We start from the raw sequence: 17,687 nt of genomic DNA on the forward strand, positions 1-17,687 counted from the left end.
GAAGTCCCATTTCACAAATTTGAATTCTCATTCTATTCAAAATAGTTTGCTAATCTTTTCATTCAACCAAGTTATCTTTTCCCTTTGGCTAAGAATACAGGTTTTTCAAATTTTTTTTTTTTATTATTGGGGAAGGGACACAGGACTTTATTGGGGAACAGTGTGTACTTCCAGGACTTTTTTCCAAATCAAATTGTTGTCCTTTCAGTCTTAGTTGTGGAGGGCACAGCTCAGCTCCAGGTCCAGTTGCCGTTGCTAGTTGCAGGGGGCGCAGCCCACCATCCCTTGCGGGAGTCCAACCAGCAACCTTGTGGTTGAGAGGACTCGCTCCAACCAACTGAGCCATCCGGGAGCTCAGTGGCAGCTCAACTCAAGGTGCCGTGTTCAATCTTAGTTGCAGGGGGCGGAGCCCACCGTCCCTTGCGGGACTCAAGGAGTTGAACTGGCAACCTTGTGGTTGAGAGCCCGCTGGCCCATGTGGGAATGGAACCAGCAGCCTTCAGAGTTAGGAGCACGGAGCTCCAACCGCCTGAGCCACCGGGCCGGCCCGAAAATTTTTACCATTTTAAATAACACTACATTTTCATGCATATAGCTTTTTCTTTCTTTTGTGTTATTACCTATGCATAAATTCTCCAAAGCAGATTTGAGTAAATGGGTATGAAATTTATGTATGTATATATTAATTAATATATATATAATTAATATTTAATATATATATTTTATATTGCTTTCCATAAATCTTTTACAATTATAATGCCACTAGTAATGTATGAATGTACCATATATCTTCTATTATCTTTTTCAACATTGAGCATTTCTGCTTCACCTGTGCCCCACCCCGTGAGGATCTGTTTCTTCTCCTGACTTATGATATGTAGAATCACTGCAAATCACTGCTTCCTCTGACACTTTGCTCTCTGTTGTCTGCAACATCCCTCCCTTTTATGTTGTATATCTTCAAGTGAGATCCACTTACTAAAATCTACTCTCTTAAAGTTATCTCCATTTCCAACTTTTCACCTTCATGTCTATTCTTCCTGAAAGCTGTTTCCATTCCTTCTCCACACTTCCTCATTGCCCATCCCTTCTACACCCCCTATAGTCAGGACTGTACCCTCTCTTTCTTATTCCCGGGCCACCACTTGGATTCTCTTTGGCACTAGTCAGGGGCCTCCTAATTATACACTCCAGCTACATCACCCTTCCAAAATACAGTTCTGCTAGTGTCATTTTTACATTCAAAACACTACACTACAAACTCTTCATTGATTACTAAATAAAGTTCAGATTCAAGGTCTTTCACTGTTCTGAGGCTGATTCTCTTCCCAAACCACTACACTTCTATAGTCGTTGTAGGTTCCTGCTTCAGTGGTCTACTACCCCCATGTCCCCAGGTTCCCTGCTTCTAAACCTTGACTTCCAATACATGACTTTCTATCTCTGTTTAGCTAAATCTTACTATCTCTCAAAGCCAAATTCAAATACTGCCTCCTCCTCCACAACTCCTCCCTTAGCTGTTTCACTCCCTCTCTGATCTCCCAAAGCACTTGTCTTCTTTCTCATCGTGAGCATCACACGTGGAATTTCCATTACCATCTCAACCCCTCTACTTGATTATATTTGAGGGAATCCTATGGCTCTGTTCAATTTAGCATTCCACACGTTTAACACGATGCTTTGCCTAAAGCAGGTTCTCCAGAAAGTATTTTGACATTTGTACTAAAAGCTCCAACGATTGGTAGAGAAGAATTTTTCAATAGATTTAAAAGGTTTAATTTGGGTGGTTGTAAAAATGAGGAAGGGCCTCGCTAGCAAGATAAATGGATATCAGCATTGCTGCTATGAATTACAGCCTGAACAAAAGCTTGTCAAAAAAATGCTTACTAACACTTACAGATGTTTGCACGAGAAGCATAAATGTCTAGTTTTTATGTTTTCAAGGTTGATGCCATGGCTCTCTTTTGCAGGGGTTATTAAAAAGTAGGCCCAGAAATCTCTGTCAAGGTTGAAAAAGTGATAATAATCCTTTCTATTTGTACAGCAATTTGAAATTTACGAAGGCTTTTCATACATATTGTATCTGTGATTTCCAAATAACCTTGTGATGGAAATAAGGCAAATGTTGTTTGCTTTGTTTCAGAGGTGAAGTTCAAAGAGGGTAAAACTGCTTTGCTTGAGCTCCCACAATCAATAGTGGTGGATCTGAAATTCGAACTTAGATACGATTCAAAATCTAATGTTCTTTCCACAACAGCTGCCATTTTGGAATTAGGTATCGAGTGTGTACTAAAGCAGAGTGACTTATCCAGTAATACAAACAAGTTTAAGTTTTAGAGTTAAGATGAAAAGGTGAATATCCCCAGAAATGTGTCCTCCCAGGTTCTCTGAGTCAGTGTAGAATGCATACTTTGAGGAACGTGCCTGTTTCTTTAAGACTCATCTAATGACCATGTTCCAGGTGGAACAGGTTATCTTCTGTTGCTGTACAGTCATCATCCTAAACTGGTGTTTTGGCCCTTGGTGTACCTGGGGCTCCTTTCACCTTTGCTAAGTTTTTTCAGTCCTAACACTGGCTCCACAGCAGTTTGCAAACCCCTTCTACCTCCATGACTAAAATGGAGCCCCATGAAATGCAGGAGCAAAATATCATCACTCACCTGAATCATCCTTCATTTTCAATTGCTTTTTTCTTGACCGTACTCAGTGATACTTCCTTCTTTTTTCATGAGCGTCCCAAACATTTGTTTGTGTAAGTTCTCTGAATGTCCTACTTTGTTCTCCATCAGAGATCTTTAGTCATTTCGGCCTCATTGCTGCTCCCCTGACCCACCTAATGGTTTTAATTGCCACGCACAAAGATTCCTTTCTCTGGAGAATGCTCCTGTAGGTGCATCCTATTATAACAATGATGTTTTTCCTGATGGGCCTTTGAACAACCAGTTTTTGTTTGTTTGTTTGTTTGTTATTGGCAATGAAGTTTATCAAAGGAGTGAGGTAGGAGGGGAACTGAGAACTTGGAGGGATAATTTCATAAATCACATCCTGGGAATACATCAGTTTCTTGTGGAATACATTTACTGAAAGGTTGCAAGTGGCCTGTGTTTTCTTCCAAGTGGTTATTGCACGGCATTGTTCCTCCGACTTTTCTGGCCCAGGCTCTCACTAAGTATCACTTTGTACAGCAGGGAGATGCTTTAAAGATGAATCTGAATTCGGAAGACTTCCACGATGATTGCATTGACCTACTGAAAGAACCAGTGAGAAATAAGCAGATAATATTGACTGAAGAAACAAATAAGGTAAAGAAAACTATGTAACCTCAGCTATTCATTACTTTTGTTTTGAGGTTAGAGTCCTTCTGCATTTACAAAAACAGAAGAGGTGAATTGAAACCTTCTTATCTATCTGAATAGAATATCCCAATGTGAAGGCAGTGTGAGTGTCCTCACCCCTTACTGCCTTTCTACCACTTAGTCCTCACGCCCTATGCTATTTCCCTCTCAGTCCCTCCTAATGAATACTGGAAACACAGCATTTCACAGTGACTTTGGGACAGCCATTCAAACACCATACTGTCACCTCAAACTGCTTCTACTTCTCCCTCCCATCTTTAGCTGCCTTTCCCATTGTCCTTTTATATTCAAACCGAACTTCAGATTTCACTTCTCCCTCTTTATCATACCACCAAGCTATGATTTTGTTGTTTTATGCTACCCATTAGAAAACCTTAATACATGAAATTAGGTTGCATTTTGCCCCCATAGAATCTACCTTTAAGCTATTTCCAGGCACTAAAATACAGAATCAAACTGAAATATAAATACCAAAGTATTTAAAGAAATGTTTAAATTACTTTAAAGCCTATGCATTACAGATAAATTAAACATGGAGCAAAAATTGCAAATAGTCAAAAATGCAAATGTTATCATGATATCAAAATTATTATTTAAATCACATCATTATGGATTTTTGGCATCAGTTGCACACTCTCTATTCAAAGCTGCTGGACTATATGTTTTGTACACCTGAAACTAATAATTAAAAAAAAAGCTGCTGGACTATACGTTTTGTACACCTGAAACAACAATTAAGAAGAAAAAAAGTTGCTGAACTATAATTAGCACTTGACCTTCTGCTTTGCCAAGTTACCTTCTCCCTCTCCTAAGGAATTGAAGGAACAAGCAGAATCAACACCATTCTCAACTGCCCCAAATTGATGAAATATACTTCTTGTGATCTGAGACTTAAGAAAAATATCTCCCTGTTGTTGTATAGTTATCACATGGAGTAATAGTTATCTTTCCTTGAAGACAGTACAGTTCTTAGAGCTCTTTATAGGTCTGTTCCCACAGGTTAAATATATGTAAAGATCTAGTATAATTATATAACCACCCGGTAGCAAGAAGTATTAAGCAAATTGCCTTTTTTTGTGGGATGACCTTGAGGTACTTAAACCCTGGTTCTTCTCTGAGACAAAGGAAAGCTGCCAAACGTTGATCATCTTGTTGGACTGTAGTCTTATATCATACAGTCTTTGGTTACTCTGATTGATCTAAATCAGGGTTTTTCAACCTCATTGCTATTGATACTTTGGCCCAGAAAACTCTCTGTTGTATGGGGGTGCTGTGCTGTGCGTTGTAGAATGTTCAGCAGAATTCCTGGCCTCTGTTCAGTAGATGCCAGTAGCAGCCCTCCTGTACTGTCCTGACAACCAAAAAATAACTACAGAAATTGCCAGATACCCCCAGAAGAGCAAAATCACCCTCGAGTGAGACCTACTAGTAGAAATAATAAAGAATAACATAAAATGTATCACAGTTTCTTAACTAAGTTTGTAAGTGATAATAAATCCAACGTCATATTATTTTTTAGTTATAGAAATTATCTTTAATATTAACAATGTATAATTGCTCAAAAATTCAGAAACCAATAAAAAAGTTATTTTAACATCAATAATAAGGAAAGATCAGGTACCAAATACAGACAATTAGGCTGATAATAAAATTCTCAGTATTTATGGTAAAAATCAAAAAATGATGTTGAGAAATTTCAATCAATCTAAAATTGTGGACTGACCAAAACTATCTTCAAGACAGAAGATAAAATAAATGTTACTTTCAGGTGACAAAAGAAATGACAGATTTGCTTTTCAATTATTTTGTTATACTCTTTTTTGTATTTGGAAATTTTCTATATGTGAATTTGTTTTTCAAGTCGTATATGTTAAGGTTTACATTTTTTTGCTGTAAAGTTCTATACATTCTAAGCATTTTGACAAATGTTTAATGTCTTGAGTTCACCAATACAGTATTATACAGAATAATTTCACTCTACTAAAATTCCTTTTGCTTAACCTACGCAATGCTCCTCCCCAACACAACTTATGGCAATCACTGATCTTTTGGCCCTCTTTGGTTTTTGCCCTTTTCCAAAATATTACATATTGCAATCATAAAGTAGCTTTTTAAGACTGGTCTTTATCACAGTGCAACATAAATTTAAGATTAATTAATATCATTTTGTGGCTTGCTCATTCATTTTTTAATTGATGAATAATATTTTATTGTATATGTGCCACCTTTGGTTTAGTTATTATCCATTATCTAATCCATTGAAGGAAATCTTGGTTGTTTCAAGTTCTTAACAATTATACATAAAGCTGCTATTAATATCCATGTGCAGGTGTGGATAATAAATTATTTAAATTAGTTGGGCTACTTAGGATTGTATGGAAAGACTATGTTTAATTTTGTGAGACTGCCAAACTGCCTTCCAAAGAAGATATGCCATTTTGCATTCCCACCAGCAATTAATTTTCCATTGCTCACAAGAACTTGGTATTACGAGCTTCTTAGATTTTCTGATAGGTGTGTAAGAATATCTCTTTGATCTCTTTGTTGTTTTAATTTGCAATTCCCTAATGACAAATAATGTGGAGCAGCTCTTTGTATGTATATTTGCTATCTGTATATTGTGTTTGGTGAGATGTCTGTTCAGGTCTTGCATCCATCTTTAGATTGAGTTCTTTGTTTCCTTTAAAAATATTTTTTAATTAAAATTTTTTTATTTTTCTATTACAGTTGACCTACAATATTATATTAGTTTCAGGTGTACAGCATAATGATTATATAACTTATGAAGTGATGACCCCAATAAATCTAGTACCCATTTGACACCAAACATAGTTATTACAATATTATTGACTATATTCCTTATGCTATACTTTATATCCCCATAATTATTTTGTAACTACCAATTTTTACTTCTTAATCCCTCTACTTTTTAACCCAACCTCCAACCCCCCTCCCATCTGGCAACCATTGGTTTGTTCTCCATATCTATGAGTTTATTTTTGTTGTGTTTGTTTGTTTATCCTGTTCTCCAGTTCACATATAAGATCATATGACATTTGTCCTGCTCTGTCTCACTCCACCCAGCGTGATACCCTCTAGTTCCATCCATGTGTTGCAGATGGCAAAATTTCATTCTTTTTTATGGCTGAGTAATATTCCATTGTGTTTATGTATGTGTGTATACATACATACATATATATATAAATGTGTGTATATATGTATGTATACATACATATATATGTGTGTATATATATACATATATATGTGTGTGTGTGTGTATATATATATATACACATATATACATCACACACACACACACATATATATATGCCAACTCTTCTTTATTCATCCATTGATGGACACCCAGGTTGCCTCCATATCTTGCCTATTGTAAATAATGCTGCAATGAACATATGGATTCACATGACCCTTCGAGGTAGTATTTTGGGTTTCTTCACATAAATTCCCAGAGGTGGGATTACTGGGTCCTTCTTTGTCTCTTGTTATAGCCTTTGTTTTAAAGTCTATTTTGTCTGGTATACAAAAGAAAGACCCATACATATATAAAAGGTATATACGTATATAAAAGGTATACGTATTGCTACACAAGCTTTTTTTTCGTTATTATTACTGTTATTTTTAATTATGCACATTTTTCTACATTGTCAACCATACACATTTACTAAGATTGGAAATGAAAGTTTTTCTACCAAAGTAAACAAACTCAATTATACTTAATAAAAATGATTTTTATTGCTTTTATTTATTTTTCTTAAAGAAAAGTTAAAGGAACAGATTCCTTTAAGTAAAAAAAAAATGATTTCTTTTATTGAGAAATAATTTTTATTTTAATATAAATTAAAAGACATGATAGATCATCAGTTATTTATGGTAAAAGTGAAGGTTCACAGTTATAGCTGTCAAGAACTCTCGTTGACATAACTTTATGTATACATTCTGGTGTAATGCGTACAAAGAGCAAAATGAAAGGGCAGCAGTAGTCTTCAGTTTTAAATAGCTCAGTCACATTTACTCTCTGATTGTCTGTATCGTTTGTATTATAGGTCAGATATAATGATCCCCAAAACATCATGTGGGCAGATAACAAGGAACGCCATGTAAAAAGCTTGTCCAGGAATCACTTAGTTCAATTTTGATGCCCTTAAACCATGTTGATCTTTCTTGGAAAATGATTTGAATCAGAAAGAACAATTCCACCAAACTATTACAAGAATGTATGAATCACAAGATCTTCTCCTGGAGATAGTGCTTCTCATTTTTCTGACCCCAAAATGCAGCAGGTAGAAGTCGGCAATTCAGTAAATGGAATGCTCATTAGAGATGGTGTTTTATCCCCAAAGTGAGAACCAAAGCTAAATCCACAGTAATATGTGAAAACTCCTAAGGTTAAATGGAGGCACAGAGTATTAAGAAATTTGCCTAAAGTCACAAAACTATCTGGTAGAAGATGAAGGCTTGCAATGCCAACAATTAAAGTTAGAGAATTCTAGCACTAGAAGGGATTTAACAGTCATCTGATCGAATCTTGTTTTACAGTTGAGGAAACTGACGCCAAGAGAGATTAAATATGTTGCCCTACAAAAATCACAGAAAATAGTGTCAGAACTGGGCAGGCAAACCAGTTCTTCTGAATTTCAGCCATGTAGCTTTTTCTACAAGACCGAAGGAAAGCTCCAAGGAACTGCTGTTTTGAAATAATGCTGTAGATGCCCTGCCAAAACTTTCCCCTCTTTGCATTCTGTTTATATGATGATTAATAAAGCAATAGCATGAAGGACTTTTATACCAAACAAGTCAGTGGAGTGTTCTTATTGTGAGGTGAGGACAGTCCCTGGGCCCTCTTCCTCAGCCTGATCACTTGGTAGGTGGTGGAAGATGTTCTTGAGACATTTGCTTTGGAAACAATTGGGAAGAAGACAGAGTGTTCTTTGCCACCTTCTGTTCTTTTTTTACCTTGTGCACTCCAAATGCCCAAAGGAACCAAGTCCCCCCGGGCTGCCCAAACCCCCTTCCAAATTCCCTGAAATGCCTTTGAAAGATTAAGCCCTATGTTCAATATCTTTATTTCCTCGCTTCCTATTTACCTTCATTTAATTTTATTTATCCCAAGATAAGATTATCTATTGAGATATTTTGGAAGGTGAAGTCTTGTGATGTTCCCTCAAATTTACCACATAGATGGATCCCCACTCTATGTACTTTGAGGACTGGTGCTACCCACTTAATTCGATGGATGGAATTATTCTCTCTTCCAGACACTCATTTTTTTGGCTACATGGCAATGATTATAAATCCAACTGGTTATGCCCATCAGTGGAAATGAAAGTTTAGAAATCCCGACTGAGATAAGATTTGAGGCTATAAATTCAGAATTAATTGAAAGTTAACTGATCATTAGATGTGAAAATGGATGAGATTTTTGAGGTAGAAAGTACATAGAGAAGATTAGAGAACTTAAAGACAAGATCACACGTCATTTATTATATTTAGAAGGTAGCACAACAAAAATGAATCAACCAAAAAGATAAAGAATAACTAAAGTTATGAGGAACATATTGAGAGTGACCTGTGTTTGGTGAATTACATCAGTTTCCCAGCCATTTTGCCAGAACTCCTCAGGTTGATGAAAATGTGCCTTATCTGTGCTGAGATATGGAGATTTATCTACCTTTTTCTAGAAGCACATACACACACACAGACACACACACACACACATACACACTTTTTTTCTACTGATAGCAAAAATTGTTTCATGGCGGGGAAATGTGAAAAAATAATTGTTATATGTGAATGCTTGGGAACCATTTTCATAAAGGAAATGTAGTAGACCCAGAAAGTATAGCTCAGAGAGTTTTAAAAGGAATTTTTGTAAAATTCCATAATGACTTAAAAACTAAAAGCTTATTTGCATTTGACAATAAAGGCAAAAGTGCCAAAAGGCAATGTGGACTTACTCAGAAAAACTGGTATTAAACTCACTTCATTTTGCTTTCTGAGATGATTATTTAAGAGGTAATTTTAGGTTAGTGCCATAGGCAAAATGTATAATGGTTCCAGGAAGTCATTTGATGAACACACTCATGATATTTCTCTTAAAGTAAATGGAAAAATGTGAACTGAATGGGAGTTTACTTGGATTATAATTGTACCCGAGAGTGTTAAGTAGTTCATCAGTGTCAGCCTGGAAGACAGTTTGCCTAGCCTTAGGGAGACATCTGGCTTTGACCTAAACTCTACAGTGCTCAGCATTATCAGTGATATTAATGGACAGAGGAAGTAAGAAATTTTAAGTGATTAGAAACTCAGTACGAATCAACAGTTGATGTGGTTCTTATGAAAACAAAAAATGAACTAACACAATCACTTTGGTAAAAACATGTCATATATCGATCAAGGAAATGATGATTCCACTGAATACTTTCCCATCTGGAAAGTAAATAAATCCTGGAAATAAACATATTTAGAGGGGAACATTAGTAAGTTGAAAAGTTTTTTAAAAAAGAGTTGAGAAAACTCTCTTCCTCTTATCATCAGTAGAAGTTATCTGGTAGTCATATTTTCTGTGGAAAGTGTTTTTCTACTTTAGAAATTGTAGGGAGTGAAAAATAATATCCTTGGATTTCCTTCTTGAGTTTGGCGCCATCTGAAAGTGAGACACGGGAGTCAGAAATTAGTAACCAGTAAAAGCTGGATTGGAGAACGTGACTCAGACTCACTACTGGGTTTCCCAGAACTTCACCTCTGATTTAGATAGAATTGTCTACCCAGCTACCTGCGAGCACAGCTAGACAAGCACAGGCTGCCTGTACAGGAGTTTGTCATGCTTAAGAGCCAATGTGAACGCAGCCGTTTAGTGGATAGAAGAAAAGCAGGCTTCAGAGGTACACAACTGACCATGCTTGGTCTCTTCTTCCAAATCCACAATGAAATAAGTCAGTTTCTCCCCAGGAGGGACTGAGCTGTGGGGAGACTAGCTTGGACTTTTCGTCAAGTTTCTCTCCTAAGCTTTTTTTAAAAATGTAAGACAGTTTTTAAACATTGCTCTTCTCTGGAGAGGCGTAAGTTACCCAAAGAAGTCATTAAGGAGCCACCTGCCCCTGGATGACCCTTAGATCAATAAATGCCCCTGCTTTCCTAGGAAGCAGCTTATAGCCCAGTAGGAGCGGGACCTCCCCAAAGGTGAGCAGGATGATAAAAGTTCCAGGAATCGAGGCAGAAGAAGATCTTGGGGGTTTTAGTACAAAGACAGAGACTGAGAGGCTGTGGGACCAGTTCTCCAAATAGTCAAAGGGCTGGTACAAGAGAGGGCAATTGGACATCTTCTGTGTCCCTCCAAAAGGCCAGTTTAGACCCATTGGTGGATACTGAGGGAAGGCAGGTCTTTGCTAAATGGAGGAAGATATTCTTAACATAAATAAAACATACAATCATTTTCAAAGAAAGCACCCTTTCAGAAAAAGTGTTCAAACAGAGACTGCCAGAATTTCACAGAGGAGATTCTCCGGCTGAAAAGAAAGCTGGATCAAAGTCCTTATGAAAGGGAAAATAAATATTCTACTTTCAGGAAGAGATAAAAATAAGAGGCAGAGCTAAACTAGTAGGAAAACCAGAAGGAGGGGCATTCCCTACTAGATATGGGTTTATTTAGTTGTTTTCTGTTTTTCTTTTTTTTTAATGAGAAGGACTTTTAAAAACTTCTGGCTTAGAGACCCAGAATTTAAATTTCTATTAAATGGTTGAAGGAAACTGCATTCTCTAAGCTGGGTTTACGCTTTCTCTGAAAATAAATCATATCTGTGAGATAGGAGAAGGATCACTGTTTTCACTTCTAATCTTCAACCTAAAAATATTTATTTCTCAAAAATCAATTATAAAGTGTGTCAGGAGCAGGACTATGTACTAAAACAAAGAACTCAAAGTCAAGGCAAGACATCACTTTCTTGTGTGCAAGCTATAGCAATGGGACGAAAACCAGTGATTATTAAATAAGTAAAAACGCACCCCAAATACTGAGGGAAGGCAAAGAAAGAAGTAGATGTAAAACAAGCGGTTTGGGATAGATGAGATCCCTTTCAGCTTCACGGCTCCTCTGAGCCTATGCCAGAGGGTGTATTTGGATGTGGATTAGTGGGGAGAAACACTAGAGCAGGAGGCGATGTACTGCTGTTCACAGTCTCCTAGCATGACCTACGCTCCCCACTAAACTACCATCTCCATGAGGGCAGAGACTGTGTTTACTTTTACTCACCATTTTAACTCTTCAATGCCTAGAACACTACCTAGTATATAATTGTTGCTCAATAAATGTTTTTTCAATGTGAGAATAAAACCAAAGGGCTTTAAGAAAATAAAACCAGTCATTAAAAATGGTTTTCTCTATATGAAGTACCTGGAGTCTTCAAATTCATAGAGACAGAAAGCAGAAGGAGCGGAGGGGAGGGAGAATGGAGAATTAGTACTTAAAGTGTACAGAGTTTCACTTTAGAAAGATGAAAAGTTCTGGAGAGGACTGATGGTGATGGATGTACAACATGCTGAATGTACTTACTGCTACTTACCTATACACTTAAAAATGGTTAAAATGGTCAATTTTATGTTATGTACATTTTAGCACAGTAAAAAATAAAATAAAAAGAATGATTTGCCTGAGAAAGGAGAAGGGTTATTCTAGTAGAGTTCGAGTGATCACCTAACAAGGGTGCTCCAGTGCTTTTTTTTTTTTTTAAGGAGGGCGCAGCTCACAGTGGCCCATGCAGGGATCGAACCGGCAACCTTGGTGCTATTAGCACCACGCTCTAACCACTGAGCAACCGGCCACCTGGATATTTTTCTTAGGTTTAATTTTTTTTTTATTTTATTAAATTTATTGGGGTGACATTAGGTAATAAAATGATTAGGTTTCAAGTGTACATTTAAGAACTGTGTTTACATGGAGAGTAGACAAATAAACCAGAGCAGAATTTGCTGGTGAAAGGAGACTCCTCAGATTATGATTTGAAAAGACATTTATCCAGTCTAGCCCTTCATTAGAGCTGACGGTTACAACTGTCTCTTCCATTCCACAAGGTCGATCACATTTCACTCAGAGCCTGGAGGTCAGTTTATCCGTTCCTTAGTCATGGGATGAGACTGTGACCTGGTTAAATAGACAAATGGTTTCGAGTTCTGTAATGCTTCAGCCAGGGCCCCAAGCTTTAACTCACTGCAGGTTTTCTCAAGTTGTTGCTCAAATTGAGTTTGAGACCTAGCGGAAGAAAATTCAGTAACTAACTCAAAACTTTGGCTTTCCTGTTTTGAAGGAACAGGCTATGGTAGCCGACATTTTGGCCATTGATGGAACAGGAGGGAGTCAGCTTCCACGGGACCTGAAGCAGCTGTCCTCTGGCAGAGAAGGTGGTGTCCAAGGTCTGCTCCTGCCTGCAGACATGCTTTTAGAAGAACACGAGTGTGTCTCACCTGATGACATCTCCTTGCCTCCACTCCCAGGGAGCCCCGATTCCCCCCTCGCACTGTCTGACATGGAGGTGGAAGAACCTTCCAGCCCCTCCCTCAGCCTTCACAGAAGCAGCTACAGGATGCAGAAGGGGGCCAGTGGCCCAGGGGAGGCCCAGGAATCTATCCTTTTACCACCTCCTGCTTTTGCTGATACTTGCAATGATGAGAGAGAAACGTTTTCAAGTCATTTTGAGAGGCCTTACCCTCAGTTCAAAGCTGAGCCCCCATTAAGCCCCAGAGGATTTCTGGAAAAGAGTACTGCTGTCTGCGAAATCAGTGCTAAACATCCAGAGAGCATGCCGAGTGAAGTGCATGAGAGAGCTTTACAGCAGCACCCACAGGCTCAGGAAAGTTTGCTAGAAACACAGGAGAAAATGCATGCTGATGATAACGTCACTAAAACTGGAGATAGGCTGCATGCTTCCCAGGACGAGTTCTCGGGCCTCGGGTTTCAATCAGGCCCCAGCCTGGCCTATCAGAGGCAAATAGTTTCCCAAGAAGAGAGTAGAAGCACATCAGCAAAAAGCAGCGTGGTCAGCCTAGCTGGCCAGGCACCTCATTTCTCCAGGCTCCTGTCTAATGTAACTGTTGTGGAAGGTTCTCCAGTGACTTTGGAAGTTGAAGTGACAGGATTTCCAGAGCCTACACTGACATGGTGGGTAGCCTATAATGACAAGCCATAAACAGAAACAAATTGAATCACTGAGCAAATCATTCATGTGCTCGAACTTAGAGGCTTAGGGATAGCTGATTAATATTCTGCAGCACTGCAGCTCTGCATGGTTCAAGATCACATCAAACCCCCAACAATGATTTTCGTTGCAGCATGGCTAATACCCTGAAGAAAAAAAGTAACCATATAAAATAATAATTTAACAAACTCCCAAAGCACTGCAACTTAATTGTGCTGGTTTGTTGGTTTGTTTGTTTTTCTGTCAGTGTAACATTCCACATTTCTAAAGATGGTGGGTGGAAATTCTTTCCTATTGTTTATTTTTACATAAGCATGACATTTTCTTGATTTAACATCCCTTATTCAATTTAAAAACCTAAGAATTTGTTTTCTTTTCCTTTTCTTTCATTTACCTATCTCATCTTTTTTTTCTTCCCAGCAGTTACACATGCCACTTTTGCAGTATTGTTTGTTTCACTAAGATTTCTTGTTATAAATTCTTCAATATGAAAGATGGAATAAAAATATTTCTTTCGCAGTTACTCCCAGTGACTGATAATAAACCCATTTTTTGAAAGGTGGTGTAATAACTGAGCTGTGAGCAATAAGATTTCAGTCTGGAGACAGCATTATTTTTTAGCCTATTTGTTTTAATAAAAGTGAACTGCAGAACACAAGTTTTGAATTACCTATTGTTGTTATAAAAGCAGTTCTAACTTTCTCAATATTTGGGTCACTTTTAAATATTTAGAAAATTTTCAGCCTTAAGTAGGTTTATTTGAGGACGAAATTTCAAATTTGTGAGAATGAGTTTATACTTCTAAACTAAGATAAATAAAATAGCATTTACTTATCATAATATTTTAGTAGATATTAAATTAGCAGTGTACCCATTTAAATTATTTAACTTATCGTGTGTGCCCATTGATAGTACTTGAAGTGTGAATCGGTTACTAGAGAACGTACCAGAAAACTTTGGTTTCTTGGATTATTAAAGGAAACTGCACTTCTGCTACCGTGCCACCATTTATGCTTTTTGTTTTATTTATTTATTTATTTATTTTTACAATTGCATGTTTTTTACACATCAGGAATTTCATATTTATGAATTTAAAAGATATTTAATTCATCATTAAATATCGGTTCTCCCCAAAGAAAAATGTTGTCTGAAGTGTTTCTTCTTTTTGTCCGCACAACAAATAACTTGGTACTTGGTTAGTATATATTATTGAAGAGCTATTGCAACCATAATAGTGAAGAACTATGGTGAGAAAATATCTTGCCCTCAGATTTTGCCATAATTAACAACTGGCAATTTTGCTTAATTAATAGCTGGCAAGCTCTCAGGGAATCACACAATCTTAGGTCATTCATAAAAATACAAAATTATCATTTGGGCAACGGGAACAGAAAATGATTCAGGTTTGTCGTCACTTCTTGTATAGTAGAATGTGAGTATAAATAAACAAGTATCTAGAATATACGAAAGAAACAACTTGTTTGCTTTATAAAAAGATGCAGCTAAGTGCTCATGTTCATAGGAACAACCTTTTAGAAACACGTCAGTAACAGTAATAATCCAACTGCTTAAGAGCCTTATATAATTAGAAATCGTTTTCTTCTAATGAAATTAATTCATAAAAATGAAATGAACTCATTTCTCCCGGAAATGGTGTATCAGTACCTTCCTCTAAAATAGCACACTGGTACTCTCATGTGGATTTCATGGGATAAATGTAATGGGGCAGATGAGTCTCACTCCAGTATAGACTCCAGAGTCACAAGCTGCTGTTCCATAGCAGCTGAAAGAATGATGCAGGCCAAATAGGAGGGTGCCATTTCATATTCCACATGATGACCGTGAGCAGATAGTGGCCCAGGGTGGCCAGATGGCCTGGTTTGTTAAGAGTAGTTGGATATCTGAATTTTCATATGCAAATATTCCAGTTGATAAATGATGTCAAAAAATTCAATTTTTTAAAAAAACATGGTCTGAGCCGATCAAGCACCACCAGCTGCCAACCTCTACTTGAAAGGTAAACAGCCCCATTGGAATTTGCAGTAGCTGCAAAGGTCCTCCTCATACTAGAGAATATTGCAGTGGTAATGGGCCTGTTTGCAATGGTTTTTACAAATTGGATATGATTTGAATAGTGATCCTGACTAAAAACTGACTCTCTGCTTCAGGTACAAGAAAGGCCAGAAATTGTCTGCAGATGGACACTTACAGGTTTTACACAAGGAGACGAGACATTCAGTGTTCATTCCGAAGGTATGCGGGGCAGATGCAGGCCTCTATGTGGCTCGGGCCCAAAACTCTAGTGGCATTCTCTCTTCCAATGTCATCCTCCATGTGACAAGTAACTGCAGGCCACCAATCGCAAGAATAACCTGGATAACGCTGTGTGTCATCTATGTTAGTGTGTCCCTAATGTACTGGCTACTCATACAGTGACTGTGGGATTGGCACCCAGGGACGTCATTCTCAGGAGCCTAAAGGACAATACAGTTGTTTCTTTCCCTGCGTCTTCTGCAAAGCATCCCCCACCAAGTGTACCTACATTCTGGTCATATTGCTTGTTTAGCTAATATCATGGCTTGGGAAAGTTACTGTTTTCTTTAATGCTTTAATCTATTTGAAGAGCTTGGTAAATTATTTGCAGTGGATAACGATACATTTTTGTATTCTAAAAAGAGATGTGTTCAATATAAAACGCAGTAAAATTATGCTATGTTTATTCCTCTTAATTTAGGAGCATGCAGATCATGGCACACAACATGGAGATGTGAGTCCAATTTCAAATCCAGTTGTTTGAAAATTTATTTTCAATTGTACTCATAAAATCTCCTTATAGAATAACAGTAGAAATGTTGAACTGAAGATGTAATGTTTATTATTGTACTAGGTGGTCTTTAATTTTGTTTCTCATGTCTCGATCTCATTTACTGAAATACATTCAGTGTGGTTTCTACATAGCCTGCATTCCTGAATCTGAGGATGCTGCTGTAAATAATCACTCCTCATGCTGATCGCCTGGGTTTGACATTCGAGAACAAATGTATCCGCCAACTTTAAACGGAGTTTCAAATGTCCATCAGCTATGCATGTCCCAGAGCAAGATGGAACTCAGGGTGTGGCAATGGACCAACACTGTTCCTGTCATTCCGTTGACATGTTTTGGGCAGCCATGTGTATGCCATTTCAACCAGTTCCTGCTTCTAATCTTGATTGTGCTGCTGACCAGTTTTGCAGCCTATGGTAGGGCATCTTGGTGCCTCAGTTTCCCATCCAGAAAATGGGTTCATCATCTACCTCTTGGGCAACTGAAAGTTTTCATTTCATGTCCTATAAATATCTGGAAAATGAAAAGCTCGCTATGAAGGCGAAGGGCGCTTATGTTGATTAATGTAATCTGTCATAACATTGCCTCCTGCCCACTATTTCTCTTTCAGGTGTTGTTTCTTTAGAATATTAAATTAAAGGAGTGGTGTTAGCATGTGATCTCCAACTATTCCCATATTAGAAAATGATGTTTTATGAATTGGAGCTTAAATTCCATTCTAATTTCTCAAGATGACTTGAAATTAAATTCAGGAGGATCCATTTAGTATGATCTAGGGGGAAACAATGTGTAGTAAAATGACATAAGACAAATCTATCCTTTCTCATAATTATCACTTTAATATTGAAGAATGTTCTATGCTTTTATGAAATATATTATTCAAAAAAGATTACCTGTTTGGCTCCTTTTAAAAATAAACATGAATAAGAGAGGCATTTGTCTTTTAGATTTTAAGCATCATCTTGTCATGCTAGGGAAAGTCATTAGTTGAAAGAATAATTCATTATAGTTTTTTGATGAAGGGAAGGAATTAATTATGTTGCTGTGAGAATGTCTGCAAATAATAAAAATATTTAAATGTAATATATTCAAGTTGATATTAAGTTACTGAATGTTATCTGAAGATGTGAAATCTGTGGTTGAGTAAAAAGTTGGCATACTTTTTTCTTGTGCTGCATAGTCACTTTAATTAAAATATTAAATCTCTTAATTTTTTTCCAAATTTTGACAGAAACCTATTAAAAGTTTATGTATACAGCATCCTAGGGAATTCATAGTCTCTTAACTCTCCTATGCTTT

General features: G+C 37.3%; 1 protein-coding gene across 3 annotated transcripts in view; it reads left to right on the forward strand.

Annotated features, from left to right (window-relative positions):
• Nucleotides 1-17,431, forward strand: part of CCDC141 (coiled-coil domain containing 141) — a 179,947-nt gene extending 162,516 nt beyond the window's left edge. For 2 of the 3 annotated variants that reach the window (XM_033113107.1, XM_033113110.1), the window contains 3 exons: nt 3,186-3,302; nt 12,677-13,527; nt 15,733-17,431. In XM_033113107.1, the coding sequence (XP_032968998.1) occupies nt 3,186-3,302; nt 12,677-13,527; nt 15,733-16,000 (1,236 nt within the window). In that variant the 3' untranslated portion in view covers nt 16,001-17,431. The remainder of the gene's footprint in view (nt 1-3,185; nt 3,303-12,676; nt 13,528-15,732) is intronic. The other variant, XM_033113108.1, reaches the window with a different exon arrangement.
• Nucleotides 17,432-17,687: the final 256 nt, after the last annotated feature.

Source organism: Rhinolophus ferrumequinum, chromosome 8 (genome assembly GCF_004115265.2).
Source record: "Rhinolophus ferrumequinum isolate MPI-CBG mRhiFer1 chromosome 8, mRhiFer1_v1.p, whole genome shotgun sequence".
NCBI classification, from domain to species: domain Eukaryota; kingdom Metazoa; phylum Chordata; class Mammalia; order Chiroptera; family Rhinolophidae; genus Rhinolophus; species Rhinolophus ferrumequinum.